The 16,106-nt window shown below is 38.7% G+C and overlaps 1 protein-coding gene across 1 annotated transcript in view; it reads right to left on the minus strand.

The window, feature by feature from the left end:
• Positions 1 to 16,106, minus strand: part of CDON (cell adhesion associated, oncogene regulated) — a 60,779-nt gene that overhangs the window by 320 nt on the left and 44,353 nt on the right. Inside the window, exons 17-19 of the mRNA XM_011934632.1 lie at positions 13,921 to 14,000; positions 1,094 to 1,437; positions 109 to 550 (exon numbers count right to left, since the gene is read on the minus strand). Coding sequence (XP_011790022.1) covers positions 387 to 550; positions 1,094 to 1,437; positions 13,921 to 14,000 — 588 coding nt within the window. The 3' untranslated portion in view covers positions 109 to 386. The remainder of the gene's footprint in view (positions 1 to 108; positions 551 to 1,093; positions 1,438 to 13,920; positions 14,001 to 16,106) is intronic.

The raw sequence follows: 16,106 nt of genomic DNA on the forward strand, positions 1-16,106 counted from the left end.
CGTAAACCCAGGAGGCGGAGCTTGCAGTGAGCTGAGATCCGGCCACTGCACTCCAGTCCGGGCGACAGAGCGAGACTCCGCCTCAAAAAAAAAAAAAAAAAAGAAAACATGGAAGGACCCCTTGGCCCTCCAGGTGACGAAATACTATGCAAAACAAGGTTGCTTCCTACTGAGGGGGAGGAAGGAATGGGGAAGAAAACATTTAAGGCATAAATAATATAAAAGGGCACACATTTTAAGATACATTCATATGACATTACTACTACAAAAAAATAAATAATGATTTTCTCTGATTTGAATTAAGGTCCTTCACACAGTTCACTCCCAGGCCTGTTTTGTGCAGTTACTGGCTTGAAGTTGGAAAATGACCGGTTGTTTGCACATCCTCAGGTTTCCTGGGGCTGCTGAAGGACCTCTGTTGGGCTGTCTAAAGGAATGCCAGGCGGAGACCACGTTGTCTTTTCAGCACAGCCCTCTGGGACAGGTGGCAAAATAAGAGTATTCCAACTTACAACGTCGTTCTCTGTTTCTGAATGGGCACAGCTGTCTCCTGAAACACAGAAAGTTTTTGGAGCATTATCAAATGATAAAGGTGGATTTTTACAACGCAGTCGAAAAACTTCTTCACACTTTGAGCCATGAAGAAAGAAAAACGAGCGTAAGTAGAACCTGGTTTGTGTTTGAATTTGAGGGAGACAGAAGGTTTAAAAGGTTTAAATAAAGTTGAACTCTCATAAGTAGCTATACAATTCACCTGAGGATTAAAGCAACCCCTTAAAAGCCCTAAAATAACCATCTGAAAGAAAGGTTACCACTCCAGAACCAACTCAAATCAAAAAGGGGCTCATGTTCACAAAATGCATTCTTCCACCACGTCTTCTGTTACCCTATGAATGAAATCAAAGCCTATTTCCAAATAGATTTTCCTAAGTGTGATGGGATTGACAGCCTGAGATGAAGGACAAGAGTAATAACAGAATTTCAAAGAATCCTTTAACTTGAGTCCTATCTTTTCTTGAAGGACCCAGCATCCCACCCAGTCTCCCAAGAAATATGTAAACTAATCATAGAGGGGAAACTCTGAAAGCATCACCTTCCCATAGACAGCTCTTAGCTAACTGAAGATGATCTGGAATCCCAAGGTTGATCATGCCTTCCTGACCTCTGCTGAACTCTGCTGGATCTTCTGCGTGATCAGAGCTGACGTCATTTACAATGTCCTGACAGCAGGTACGCTGAGTAGGGGCTGGTTCCACATTGTCCTTGACGCTCTCCTCAGGCAACTGGCCACAATCAGGGACTGCGGAAGCCAGGCATACAGGCACCTTCATGTGACTGAGGGGCTTCATTTCCAAACCATCCTGAGGATAAGGTGCTACTACAGGGACCACAGGGAGAGGGCTGCTGCTGAAAGTGCTGTTGGTTTTGGTGAAACACCTGCAGAGTTTAAACCAAAAGAAACAGAATTGTGTCTAGAGGAACCAATAATTAAAATAAGCCTATTTTGAAATATCATTTGGTATTCTGTATTCACAGACTCTTAAGACTGATGCTTAAAAACAACTAAATGATTCACCATGATTTGAAATCCTGAGAATTTGAAAATGATAGTGAAAAGTGCCGCACAACAGGAGAATACATCAAAAGGAGACTTAAGAATGTATCCTTATACAATGTCCCAGCACACAGGCTTCCTTTGTCTTAGTCTACTGTCAGAAGTCATCTACTTCATTATTAACTGGCTCCCAAAAGTAGCATCCAGAAGGAAAAGGCCATTAGCTACTGGGAAGAATGAGGGCATGAAAGAGGAAGACGAGGACAGGAAGCTAAGAAATGTATGGCCACATGAAAGAAACGGCCTTAGGAAAGTTAACCAAAAACACACTGCTTTGAAATCAGACGATATGTTCCCCCTCATTCTTAGAGGAAACACTAAGGATCAGACATTCAAAATCCAGGAATTTTTAATTTTTCAACTTTTTTCTTCACAGAATTAATTACTGGAATTTATTACCACTGAGCAGTTCACGTCAATTCTGCTCTACTTTTACACTTCCCGCCTTTACCTACAATGTGCATTTTAATTTTTTTCTTTCTCCTCTTCAGACTGGACAATTTCTACTGATCTATCTTCTTGTTCGTTGACTTTTTCCTCTGTTGTCTCCAATAACTGTTAAGCTCAACTAGTAAATTTTCCATTTTAGTTACTGAGCTCTTTAGCTCTGGAATTTCCATTTGGTCTTTTGTATAGGCTCTGTTTATCAGTTAAATTCCCTATAAGTTCATTTATTATGTGTATACCTTCCTTTAAGTCCTTGAACATATTTATAATGGCTGCTTAAAGTCATTACCTGCTAATTGTGACACCTGGGTCATCTCAGAGTCTGTTTCTATTGACTTTTTTCCCCCTTAATTATCACATGAATTTCCTATTTCTTCACACATATAGTAATTTTTTTAAAACTGGATTTTCCTTTTAATTTTCTGGTTGCTCTGTTGGCATCAAACTCAGTGCTCCGATAGCTTCTGCTTGCATCCTTGCCCTGAGATTGGAGAACGCTTTCAGACAAAAACCCATAAACTCATAAATCTCACATATTTTATTACAAGGGTAGACTCTTATTGTTTCTGCCTGCTTCTGCTTATTCTCCAATACTTTCAAATAATCCAGATTTTATCATTATTATCTGTTGATGGTCAAGCTATTCCAACATTCTGGAAGCTGGAACCTCAGAGACATTTTTTTTTTCCCTAAAATTGGGAGTAAGAAAAGTCTGGAGATGACATTGCACTGGGCTTTGATTTGGACGTGTTAGGTAGGAAACACAAAGAACTGACCAGTGGTATCCTGGAGCTAGATAATGTTAGGCAATGAAGATAAGAATTATTTGGATTTGCATCCTTTAAACATGGGCTGATATGTTTCTGGGGCAAAGAAAAATCAGTAAAAGTCTAATCAACTGTTACTAGCAGTTATACTTGTTCAAGTTATTGGAAATACCAAATCTTAAGCATGAAGACAGATATAAACCTGAAAGAGAATAAGATATCTGTCAGTAAACCAAATCTTTAAATAACTCCAACTTGAATTTCAAATAGAGAAATATACTCACTATATAGATAATTAAATTCAGAGACCAGTCACCTGGAAAGTAAGGTAAGACAAGTATTCATCTGTGCAGAATAATTATCTAAGATGATTCTAATCTTAATGTTTAATTCTACAGCAAAAAAAATGCCTGATTTAGATATAACCTATGTGTTTCCACACATGTCTTCAGTGAATAAATAGTGAAGAAAACCCTAGTGCGGAAGGACGTTAGCTGGAGCCACAATCAGAGCACTGGTCTAGAAGTGTCATGACTGCAGAAGAGTACGGCATTCCTGACTTATTCTCTTGTCTATTTTATTCAACCCTGAACTTATAAAAAATCTTTCTGGATGCTGGCAAAGGTGAGCACTAATCTGAAAGCCACTTAAAAATGTCCATGTGATCAGTGTCTTCCTTTCCTGCATTTTGTCGTTAGTCTCCCAATACTTGGGGAACCCTCAAGTCCCCCTGAATGTATTCAATGCATGGAATCTACAGACTCTAAACAGGGTGAAATGTGGGGCAAGGTCGGGGGGAGAAAAGCCTTTGTGAATTTGAACTACTACTACTGAGAATTTAATGATTATCCATCTATATAAATAACCTTATCTGAAAGAACCCTTTATTGAGAAAGCATTTGCTAAATACCTTCCATAGGTTAGACATCGTGGTAGGCACTGAAAGGGTGAAGAGTGAAGCAGAAAGAGAGTAGAGAGGGCTTTTATAAAGACTGAAACTCAGGACCGAATCATGTCAATCCCAGAATGACTTAAAGTGATCTGGCCCTTGTCCAACTGCCTGCCAAAGGCAGAAGGAAATCCTTTCTAGAGGGGGAAAACATCTTCCAGAAACTCTGCAAGTTTGTATATCTGATGTCTAAAATTCAATAAAAAGTACAGGGCACATCAGGAGACAAGAACAAGAGAAAAACAAGTGACGTGGACAGTGAGTTAGCAAAGACTTTAAAACCTGGATGAATACATTCAATAAAGTAGACGACAACAATTTTAACAGAGAACTAGAATCTAATATGAATAATCACTTGGAAATTCTGAAATTAAAAGTAGAGTAACTGAAATTTAAGAACTCAATACGTGGGGATAAGAGCAAGCTGGGCACAGGCAAACAGAGGATTGTTGATCATGAAGCACATCGGTTCCCACGACAAAGGATGGAAAATATGAAAACAGCTGAAGGAACACAAAAGGCACCGTATGGCGAAAAACTCTATGTATAACTGGAGTCTCTCTGCAGGGGAAAAAGAGAGAATGCAACAGAAGCCGCACTGGAGACACAGAGGCTAAGAGTTTTCTAAGCCTGATGAAAGCTCAAGCCGCAGATCCAAGCTCTGTGGATCCTAAACAGAATAAATTCAAAGAAAATTACACCTATCAATGCCAATAATTAAATGGGTAGAAGCAAAATACAAAGACAAAATCAAAAAAGCAGCCAGAAGAAAAAGACGTATTACCTTGAAACGGAACAACAATAGCTGTATAGATGATTTTTCAACAGAAATGATGGAAGCAATAAAGTAACAGAATAATGTCTTTAAAATACAGAAAGACAGTAACTGCCAATCTAGAATTCAATAAGCGGTTAAAAAAAGAAGAAAAAAAATCCTTCAAAAACGAAGACAAATTAAAGATATTCTTTGACAAAAAAGCTGGGAAACTGTCACCTTCAGTCTTGTACTGTAAGAAATATTAAGGGAAGTTCTTCAAGTTGAAGGAAAATGACTAGCAACAGATTTTTTTTAAAAAAGGAAATACAGAAAGGAATGAGTAGCAACAAAAAAAGGAAAGCAGGGAATTCTGAATAAATATGGATTGCAAAAGCAGTAATTTTAATGTCTTAGAGGATTTTAAATATTTTTAGAATACAAATGATGAAAATAACACAAAACATTGGAGGGGGAAATGGAGTTAAGATGTTCTAAAGTATTTGTATTGTCTGAAAAGTGGTAAAAGTCCTAATTCACATTAAACTCTAACTAATGTCATAATGGCTGGCCCCAAGCACATAGAAAATGACACACAATAGGACCTCAAAAATGTTTTTTAAAAAACGATAAACATTAGAACACCAGACTGGTTCCTTTTTTAATTATCAGGGAGCAACAATTAAACCAATAGTCAAAGTACCTTATAGCAGCCCATGCCCAACAGTAGGATAGACACATATATTAAAGTGAGAATGAATGGATGCACTTTGAGTTTTTGTATCACGATAGTAGTTATTTCTGTCCTAGTTCAATACTGATTCTGGGATCTGTAAGGCCCTTCTATTATCTGTCAGCTTCAAAGTTATCTGACTTACACTTCAATCTCCTGGAGCAAAGGCAATGACAGTTCTCAGTGTCAGATGCCTTAGGACACACAGTACAGTCAGGTACTTAATGAAATCCCTCAACGGTGATGGCCTAAAATGTACTAAGTGATCTTCTGCCTTGATGTCCCAGTGCTCTGCAAGAATCTGGAGGCAGCCGGGCACGGTGGCTCAAAGGGCGGTAATCCCAGCACTTTGGGAGGCCGAGCTGGGCAGATCATGAGGTCAGGAGACCGCGACCATCCTGGCTAACACGATGAAACCCCCTCTCTACTAAAAAATACAAAAAACTAGCCAGGCGAGGTGGCGGGCGCCTGTAGTTCTGGCTACTCTGGAGGCTGAGGCAGAAGAATGGTGTAAACCTGGGAGGCGGAGCTTGCAGTGAGCTGAGATCTGGCCACTGCACTCTATCCAGCCTGGGCGAGAGTGAGACTCCGTCTCAAAAAAAAAAAAAAAAAAGAATCTGGAGGTAATAAAAAGCTACTAGAAACCTGTATTTTCTTTATGGGTCTCACTCTGTTGCCCAGGCTGGGCACGATTATGGCTCACTGCACCCCTGACCTCCCTGGCTCATGTGATCCTCCCACCTCAGTCTCCAGAGTAGCTGAGGCTATGAGAATAGGGCACTTCCCACATTCTAGGCAGAGGCCAGTCCCAGTATATTCTGCCTTACTGCATCAGATTCTATCAGACTACAGGCACGTGCTACCATTCCTGAAAAACTTTTTAATTTTTTTTTTTGTAGAGTGGGGTCTCATTATGTTGCCCAGGCTGGTCTTGAACTTCTAGGCTCAGGCAATCCTCTTACCTCAGCCTCCTAAAGTGCTAGAATTACAAGTGTGGGCCACCACACCTGGCTAAAACCTATATTTTAAAAATGAAGAAGTATGAGATCAGAAAGAAAAGTTTTCATTTAAGAGAAGTAAAATTAAGATGTAGGAAAAAAAACCACACACACATATTTGCCAGAATTTGAAAACCTAGGACAGCTCCCTACAAAATATTAGAAATTAATAACTTGTTTATATAGATCGAACTTGAATGAACTCATAATGTTCATATAACAAAACAATGATGACTCGCCAGACAATGAGATGCCCTTAAAGCCTCTGGCTTCCTCCCGTTTAATTTCTTTTTTTCTGCTCTTGTCTTTAATTTAAAGCCAAGTTACAGAATGAGATTTTTTTAATGAAGTCTAAAAGGCAGACTAACAGTTTGTAAACTACTTTTGTCAGAGTGACAGTGAAGTTTTACGGATGGGGCAGGACTGGAGGAGAGGGCCAGACAGAGGCACACGGGCCAACCACAAGTGTGGTCGTCAGCGTGTCGACACAGGCTTTATGTGCTGGGCGCTAACAAGCGTATGAAATACACAAACTTCTTAAAGAAATTATAGATATTTAGCAGGAGAGAAGTACAATTTCCTATTACCTACTCTTTAGCATCTGTTTTTCAGAGAAGTAAAACAGGAAATCATAGCAGTGTTTACTTTATTCTGAACTATGACCCTCAATTACTAGAGTGGTGTTGACAGTAACATACTTGGGAGTTAGATTTGTAAAGCAACTGTAACCTGAGTTTCAGCATAAACCCCATTGATTTAAAATTTTCTAGTACACTGAATCTTAACTCATAATCATCAGTAATTAACCAATTAGCTAACCAAATGTAAATAATTCAGTTACATTACTTTTAGTTCAATTCCGGATGTCTACATGTGTCAGCACGAAAAATGGCTTTAACTAGGGGTTACATGTTGAGATACAGGCATAAAGAACATCGTCTGCTAAAAAGGAATATAGTCTATTCTGAATATAACCAGATATGATATGTGAAAACTATTATTATTATTATTATTGAGATGAAGTTTTGCTCTTGTTGCCCAGGCTGGAGTGCAATGGCGTGATCTTGGCTTACTGCAACCTCTGCCTCCCAGATTCAAGTGATTCTCCTGCCTCAGCCTCCCAAGTAGCTGGGATTACAGGCATGCACCACCACGCCTGGCTAATTTTGTATTTTTAGTAGAGACAGGGTTTCTCCATGTTGGTCAGACTGGTCTTGAACTCCTGACCTCAGGTGATCCACCCACCTTAGTCTCCCAAAGTGCTGGGATTACAGGCGTGAGCCACCACACCCGGCCCATGAAAACTATTATTTTACTAATAATGCTTTAGTGAAAATTTCCAAAGCAATTAGATGATCACAAAAATCATATCTGTACCTATGCAAACTTAAGAGACAAATCTAAAGTAGAAATAAGAAAACAGGACAAATGTCTGCAAACATACGACATTCAATAAAATGCTCTCACAATGCATATTTTACAGTTTATATAATGCAAATAGTTTGCCACTTCACTATCTTAGGCTTTTCAAATGGTCTTTCAAATGTAGTTATTACTGGCATAAAGTGGAATAAAAGTTTTTACTGAGTTGTCTCTAGCTCAATGAAACTACTGTGTTTAATCTCAGGTTTAAAAACATTGAGTCAATGGAGTTCTATGCATCTTTCCACATCACAAAAATCTAAGCTGTTTTGTAAAACCTCAGGTGGTCTGGGACCTGTTAGTTTACTAAGGTAACTTTTAGTAAAACAGGAAAGGCCTGTCTGACCAATCTGTGAGATAGCAAAATGACTCTATTGTGGCATCACAAAAAATAATAAAATATTCTTCAGGCAACACTCTGAATAGCACAGACTAGGAAATAAAGGATTGGAAGAGTAGGGTAGGATTGTGCTTGGAAGAATAAGGTGCTTTAGTAGCTGACTAAACGTATTTTGGATATTCTTGTAAAACTATACAGCACCTCTGAAATATTTTCTAGAACATATTCAAAATATTCCACTTCTGATTACACAGTTTAATATTTGTTAAGCATGATTATGAACAGAATTACTTTGATTAGATGATTATATAATTTTTGCATTAAGTTTCCTCTTTTGATTATGCCTAGAGGGAAAGCACTATCTGTGAATCTCCTGGATGTGTGATACTTATTCTCATGCATATATTCTTGGGACTTCTGAAATAGTTACATCTTGGTGGTAGTTTATTTTTATTTTTATTTTTATTTTTTATTTTTTGAGACAGAGTCTCGCTCTGTCGCCAGGCTGGAGTGCAGTGGCGCGATCGTGGCTCAGCGCAACTTCTGCCTCCCGGGTTCAAGCAGTTCTCCTCCCTCAGTCTCCAGAGTAGCTGAGATTACAGGCACGCGCCACCACATCCGGCTGATTTTTGTATTTTTAGTAGAAATGGGGTTTCACCATGTTGGTCAGGCTGGTCTCGAATTCCTGACCTCGTGATCTGCCTGCTTTAGCCTCCCAAAGTGCTGGGATTACAGGTGTGAGACATCGCACCCGGCCGGTAGTTTATCTTAAAGTTCCACTCACCTCTGCTGTTTCCACTTGTCACTGTGCCATTTTGCTGACCCAGCTCTTATTTTCGGGAGCTTATCAGTTACTACCTAAAGAACCCTGAAAATGTGGCACATACAGACCATGGAATACTATGCAGCCATAAAAAAGGATGAGTTCGTGTCCTTTGTAGGGACATGGATGCAGCAGGAAACCATCATTCTCAGCAAACTATCGCAAGAACAGAAAACCAAACACCACATGTTCTCACTCATAGGTGGGAACTGAACAATGAGATCACTTGGATACAGGAAGGGGAACATCACACACCAGGGCCTATTGTGGGGAGTGGGGACGGGGGAGGGATAGCATTAGGAGATATACCTAATGTAAATGACGAGTTAATGGGTGCAGCACACCAACATGGCACATGTATACTATGTAACAAACCTGCACATTGTGCACATGTACCCTAGAACTTAAAGTATAATAATAATAAAATAAATAAAATAAAATAAAATAAAATAAAATAAAATAAAAAGAACCCTGAAGGCACCGCTCCAGGGCCACAGCTGTCTTCCCTTCTCGATGTCTGCTCTGTTGGATGCTGCGAGGACTGCAGCATTAGAGTGGGAGTTTCTTTTTGGGAATTAATTTATCAGCAGCCGTCACATAAAACATGACAGTAAATGTTGAGTGACAACAAATGACTGAGTGTATTCCTGAACATGGCAAGTTGACAGACACACACGAGCTTATAAAGAAAGACAAAAAGCTGGACTCCCTGACTTCCTGACAACAGGCCCTAGGTCTCCATCTTAGAAGTAGGAGACAGATTTGGGGAGATATAACTTCCCCAAAAGGAAGGTACTGATCAATTTTTTAAATTCAACACAGCACTCTGAATTTCTTAGGGAAATAGGGAGATTACCATAGATGGAAGAGAAGCTGAATGCACGTTTTCTGCTGGAAGAAAAAGCTTGGGTGAACTGGACAACTTCTTGTTTTCATACTTAGCAAACCAACTGGGTAGATCAAACCTTAGGCCTGAAAGAACTGCTATTATAATTAATGTTCTCATATTCATCTCTATTTTTTTTGTCATCAGAGGACATCTGACATCCACGGAGGGTTTCAGGTTGGTGAAAGAGTATTCCCAAACCCAAGACACAGACTTTTAAGGTTGTCATTATACAAAACTCGGAAGTCATCTGTAGCATCTTTGTTCTCTAAAGCACTGTTCCCAATCGTTTTACTACTTCTCTTGACTATCTGCCATGTAACTTGTACTTTTTTTCCCAGATGAATTATATAATTTTTCCAAGCTGATTTTTGCTGGGAGACTTCCTGTCCATCTCCAGTCTGTCTAAGACTCTTAATTTCTCATTCCTTCCTGATGGGATCTCTCAGTTTGTTCATCTGTGAATTTCATCAGTGTCCTCTCTACTCTCTCTTACAAATTATCAAGGCTGATGTTAAAAAAAGACCAGATTTAATGTCAATCCCTTTCCATTAAACTAGCCAAGCAACTAATAAGCCACATTTGATTACATATCCAGAGCTGCATTACTGCCTTTTGAATTCAGGAGAGGAGAAGAGAAGGGTAGAAAGCTTTTGATGTTTTTTGATTAAAATCCGTTTAACTCTTGAAATGCCCAAACGGCACAAGGATTTCTTGATTAGGTCTCTGGTGTAAGGAAATGGCTCTCTGCAAAGCTGCATTAAATATGATTCTTTCTAGGTGTTCATAGTGAGCTTTACATATTACTCTTAAAAACTGCAAAGGGGTCAGGCGCGGTAGCTCACGCCTGTAATCTCAGCACATTGGGAGACCAAGGCGGGCAGATCATATGAGGCCAGGAGTGTGAGACTAGCCTAGCCAACATGGCAAAACTCCGTCTCTACTAAAAATACAAAAGATTTAGCCAGCCATGGCGGCACACGCCTGTAATTCCAGCTACCAGGGAGGCTGAGGCATGAGAATCACTTGAACCCAGGAAGCAGCACTGCAGTGAGCCAAGGCTACACCACTGCACTCCAGCCTGGGTATCGGCGTGAGACTCTGTCTCAAAACAACAAAAGAAAACCAAAAGAAACTAAAAAGGATTCAAGGGAATGGAACACAGTGAGGCAAGTGGTCATTTATGGCATGTCACAAGAGCCCCAGAATCAAGAAAAACTTCCCCACAGATCTATATAGTGCACCCTCCCCTCACCTGTTCTCAGCTGTTCACATCATACCCTCATATACATAATAGAGGCAACGTTTTCTCTCCAGAAGGAGAGATAAGAGGGGTCAAGGGTTGGCAATGTCTTGTTTCTTAAAAGCTCACTCCAAGAAATATGCTTAAGTTTACAACGGAGAAGGCAGAGAAAAAAGAACCTGGAGCGGCAGGGCACAGGGCAGGTAACAGTCCATACAGAAAAGGCCCCACGCAAGACTTCTCCAGTTCTTAGTATCTGTGGAATAAAGAAGGTGAATTGCAGAGGCACCGCCAGATCTCAGAAGGCAGCTCCCCAGAAGTACACTGTGGGGTAGCAACTCTTCATCTCCATAGTGTTTTCTGCCTCGATGGCTGCACCCAGACACCTAGACATCACCTTCAGCTGCTTCTTTCACTGGGCTCTTCAACCAATTACTTGGTCTTCTTTTTTTTTTTATCTCTCAGACTCATCTCTTTCTAAATCCTAAATCTCTCAAAATTCTTCTTTCTCTCCCTACAACTATGCTAGTCTACTATTTCTCATGTTTGTTTTGCTTTGTTTGACCTAATAGCCAAAAACCCTATGAGGCCCACTTGATAGCCCTCATATAACTTAACTGAAATCATGCTTCTGTTTATGTTTACACTATTTCAGCTGACATTCAGAAATGCAAACTCATTCCTAGTAACAATGTGGATATTCCAAAAGCATAAACTTACCACCATTTTCTACATTTTGAGAGTAAACCACGTATCATCTACCTTTCAGCATTCACAGCTTTTTACAAATTTTGTCATTTGTAAGATCTTACTAGGAGATACCTGTTCTCAATTCCAAAGTGAAAAGACTTAAAATCTTTAAATTTAATAATTCAAGTTTTCCAGAGCTGAGGTAGGTACTTATTGATATCTGTCCAATTATTAAGTGTCAGAATCATACAGTTGCTCCTGGGAGCCAGGTGAGACACTGGCTAACCTTGGAGGCAATGCAGGCAAGTAAAGACTTGCCCTAAACAGGTAGATTCTCATGAGGAAGAAAATTTAAATCAGGAAGAAAAAGCATCTGGTGTTCCAAGCTGAAGAGAATTCACCTAAATTCCCAGATAACAGTAAAACCCACACACGTGAAATGCAGTAAGTCATTAACTTGAAAATTAATAGAAATACAATTGTCCATTGTCTTAAAGGGGAAAAAAAACTATTATAATAAAAACTTTCAAATACTGAAATACTACATACACACGCACATGCGTGCACACGTACACACACACACACACCCCCATTACACATACAAATAGCCACAAATCCAAGGTCATTTAAATGGCAGGGATCATGTAAGTCCCTCTAAGGACATGGGATGTATTCTTGATATTAAGATGATACTTCATCATAAAGACATGATTGGCAGGAAATTGCCAGAGACTACCATCACATTATGTTGGGAGCAATTTTACATTACCTAGGACAATTTTCTCCTTTTTGGTTAAGGAAATAGCTTCAGAAACATCATGTAAGTTTCACAAGATCACAGGTTTAAGCTATGTCAGAGCCCAGGTCTACTTATTCTTAGACCAGAGATCCTGTCGTTATACCATTCTATTGTCCAGGGAGAATCAAGATCTGCTGATGACCAAGAACCATAAAAGAAACATTATCTTTCTAAGCAAAACCACTTGTAACTAAATCCATCTGATTACTCGCCAGGTACATGAACCATCTTTACCAGGTCTTTAGCATGTTGCCTAACAAACTATGGTAAAGTCCATGAAAAGCTCAAGACAAAAATGTGGTTTCAATGTGATGAACATTTTCAAAACCAGGGTCATAAACAATTGAGATATGTAACAAGTAAACCTTAGTACATAAAATAAGCAGATGGCTCTTTTATAGACACAATGAAATGGGTTAAGTAAATAACAAAAAATCTCCAAGAAGCTTCATTGCTTTTGTTCTGTAACTCTCAAAATGCAGGCTGAAACAATGTACTTTTAATTCGATGGTTGGCCTGATCCTTCTTCAAGTTCTGGTTTCAATAACTCCCTGAGACGACTCTTAACTGTTAATCCATTTTAAGTATATAGGTCAAACATCATTTCAATAATAAAATATCTAAACTCCAACCCATACACCAGTTATTTTATGTACCAACTATGATATAATTTTTTTGGTTGTAGAGTTTTAGAACTGAGAAGGAAGGACTTTTGACACTATGTAATTCAATAACAATATTATGTAAAAGAAAGAACTAAGATTTCTGAAACAACTTTAATACAACAAAAAGCTTGGTAATCCTTTGGGATTAATACAGAGATAGTAGGAAGGTGTGCTGAATATCCTGTGTGTTAAATGCACATTGCTCTACATATTTCTATCTTGTTTGAAATATTGTGAGTACACATCACTTTTAAAACTAAAATACAAAATTCAAAGCAAGGTTTTGCTACTTAATTTTCTTAAGATTTTAAGAATTTTAAAAAAACACACTGGATAATCTGGTAGGAAAATTTCAGTAATATTACTATGAAAAAAACATTACTATATACAGAGGGTTCCCGCCTCCCCCCAACACTTGGGCACACTGTCATTCATCCTCATAACATCCCATAACATAGAGTAGAAAATAAAAGGTGAGAAAAGATAAAGTCTTTATAACAGAGAATTATTCTAATTTAAAATTTCCAAAAACATGAAGACTTATAATAATATTTCCGTGACAAACAGACCCTTTAAGATTGTTTCTATATAGCTAAAGACACCAAGGCACAAAAAGATAAAAATTGGAAAGCAGAGGCAAAAAATCAGTAATAGCCTTAAATTTAAGACTGCAAATCCTGAACTTCATATCCTACGTAAAATTCCAAGAACTTCCTTTGCTGAAGGGAAAAATAAAAGGATGCATATGCCTTATTCACAACAGCTTGTGCAGACACATTATTAACATACCTATTGTTGTTTCGACAATTTCGGCAGTTAACACACTCCAGAGGGTCAATCTGAGGCAAGGCTGTGTACATTCCACCACCCTGGACAGGAAGGAGGGTCGGAGAAAAAGAAAAGAAGAAGGAATGCTGAAGGTGCCCACAGACCAGTAACCAAATAATCACAAATACACATAAGCCATGTCAACCATAAATGGGCACACGGTATATTCTAACCATAACCAAGTCCCAGGGCAATGTCATTGTGATATCACTGACCCATATTCACAAAGGAGTGAATGAGACTTCTGCACTATATTAAACTATATTCCAAAAACTTCACTGCCAGGTTTTTCTACGTATTTCTGTAATAGACAAAAGCAAATAAATGAAGGGAAAGGTTTAGTCACTTCCCTTCAAATCTAGTGGGCTCAAAATACATTATACGTTATAGCCTCTGTTCATTTTTCCTTTCTCGGCAGTCAGGGAAGAATTTCATGTGATGCCAGTTGGAGAAACGGGGTGTAAAACCTGTGTGGATGATGTCACATGATAAACTCATCTTCATTTTCCTGTAATTATTTCGATGAGGTCTGTTCACTTGACAACGCTGAGTTTTAAACCACGCGCTATTTTTCCAGATGGAGGGGATCTGCGGCCAGCAATGACTTGGAGGGGGCGTGTTAATATTTGGATGTTGCTTTTGGCGGAACTGCCCAGCAATTAAGAAAAATGCCCAGATTAACACATACCTCATTGTAAAATGTTCACTTGACAGATAACGATAGCAAGGTTCTTCAAAAATGAAGTTAAAAATCAAACTAGCCTGATAGTCAGAGGCAGAATTCTGCGTTCAGAAGAAAAACAGAACTGAGTTTGATAAAAGGTGGGAGAGGCTGTCACACTGCACCCAAACCCAAAGCAGGCCTTCAAGGTTAGGAAAAGTTCAGGCAATTGTTTTTCCTAGAATACTTTCCATTTCCATTCATTTCATAACAGCAGCCAGAATCTAAGCAAACCAAAAGTGCTGAAAATTTCCTTCAGTGTTTCTGATCCAACCAGCAATAGGAATGATTAAGAACGTATCAAGAGAAAAGAACTCTCCTATCCTATATTCCGTCTGAGAGCAAACCTGAAAGGCTCAGAAAATGAACTTCACAACCTGCAGGGTAACGTTGTGGGTTAGGGATTCCCTGAATCCCTAAACATGTTAAAGTTAGTGCAATGATTTTTAGGGTCACTAACACTGTTAAAATTTCTTTATTTTCCCCACCCAGAAAAGTAAGAAATTTAATAGTTTAAAATCACAGGTAACATCTGACATTGTACACCAAATGGGGCACCTATTATTTAAATAGAAATTCCTTGTTCAAAAAACCCAAGGTTCTGTGTTCAAACACTAAAGCAAACATTGGCCTTATTTTTTCTTCTTATGGAAACAGTGTGTGCTATTCAAACGTTACTACTCTCTCCTTCAGTTTTCTTGGACAATCGTAGTAGCTTGGACTAGGAATGGTGACCAAAGACGTTCAGAAGTCTGAATACACGCTGTATCTTTCCACACACAACAATGAAATCATTATTCTCTTTTAGTAGTGAGATGCATTAAAGCAAATTAATCTTTCTTCCACAACATACAAAAGCTAGGTCACATAAAAGCCATTCAATTTCTAGCTTTAAAATATGAGCACATATTAGTTTTGTTCTCCAAACAGATTTTAACAAATCTTTAATAAACTGAAGATGGGGAAAGAAAACCTCTAAGCTTCTTCAAATCATAGCATGCTGTGGGTCACAGTAAATTTATTTGTAACAATGCCAAAAACTGAGTGCTTAATTCGATCAATTAAACACCGTATCTATTTGATCAAAAGTAATATAGATGTGCATCCAAACAATGTCATGAATCAAACTTGCTAGCGCAGAGAATCCCAGCATAAGTCTAAAATATGCTAGTCATTCTACTCCCATTTCGAAAATTAAACGGTATCAACTAGTCATCTCTGAAATAAGGTTGTCTTAAGGGATTATCACTCTTTGTGGCTAAAGAATACTAATATTATAAAACGTAAAAAGCTTACCAGCCACAACAACAAAACATATTGGGCAAAAACCAACAAAAGAAGCCCATGAAAGGTCAGAAGTCACAACCCGGTGGCCTGCAGAGATGTCTGCATGGCCTACATATGTTTTCAAATTTGAATTAGGTGC

This window comes from Colobus angolensis, unplaced genomic scaffold, assembly GCF_000951035.1.
Source record: "Colobus angolensis palliatus isolate OR3802 unplaced genomic scaffold, Cang.pa_1.0 Scaffold137, whole genome shotgun sequence".
Classification (NCBI taxonomy): Eukaryota; Metazoa; Chordata; class Mammalia; order Primates; family Cercopithecidae; genus Colobus; species Colobus angolensis.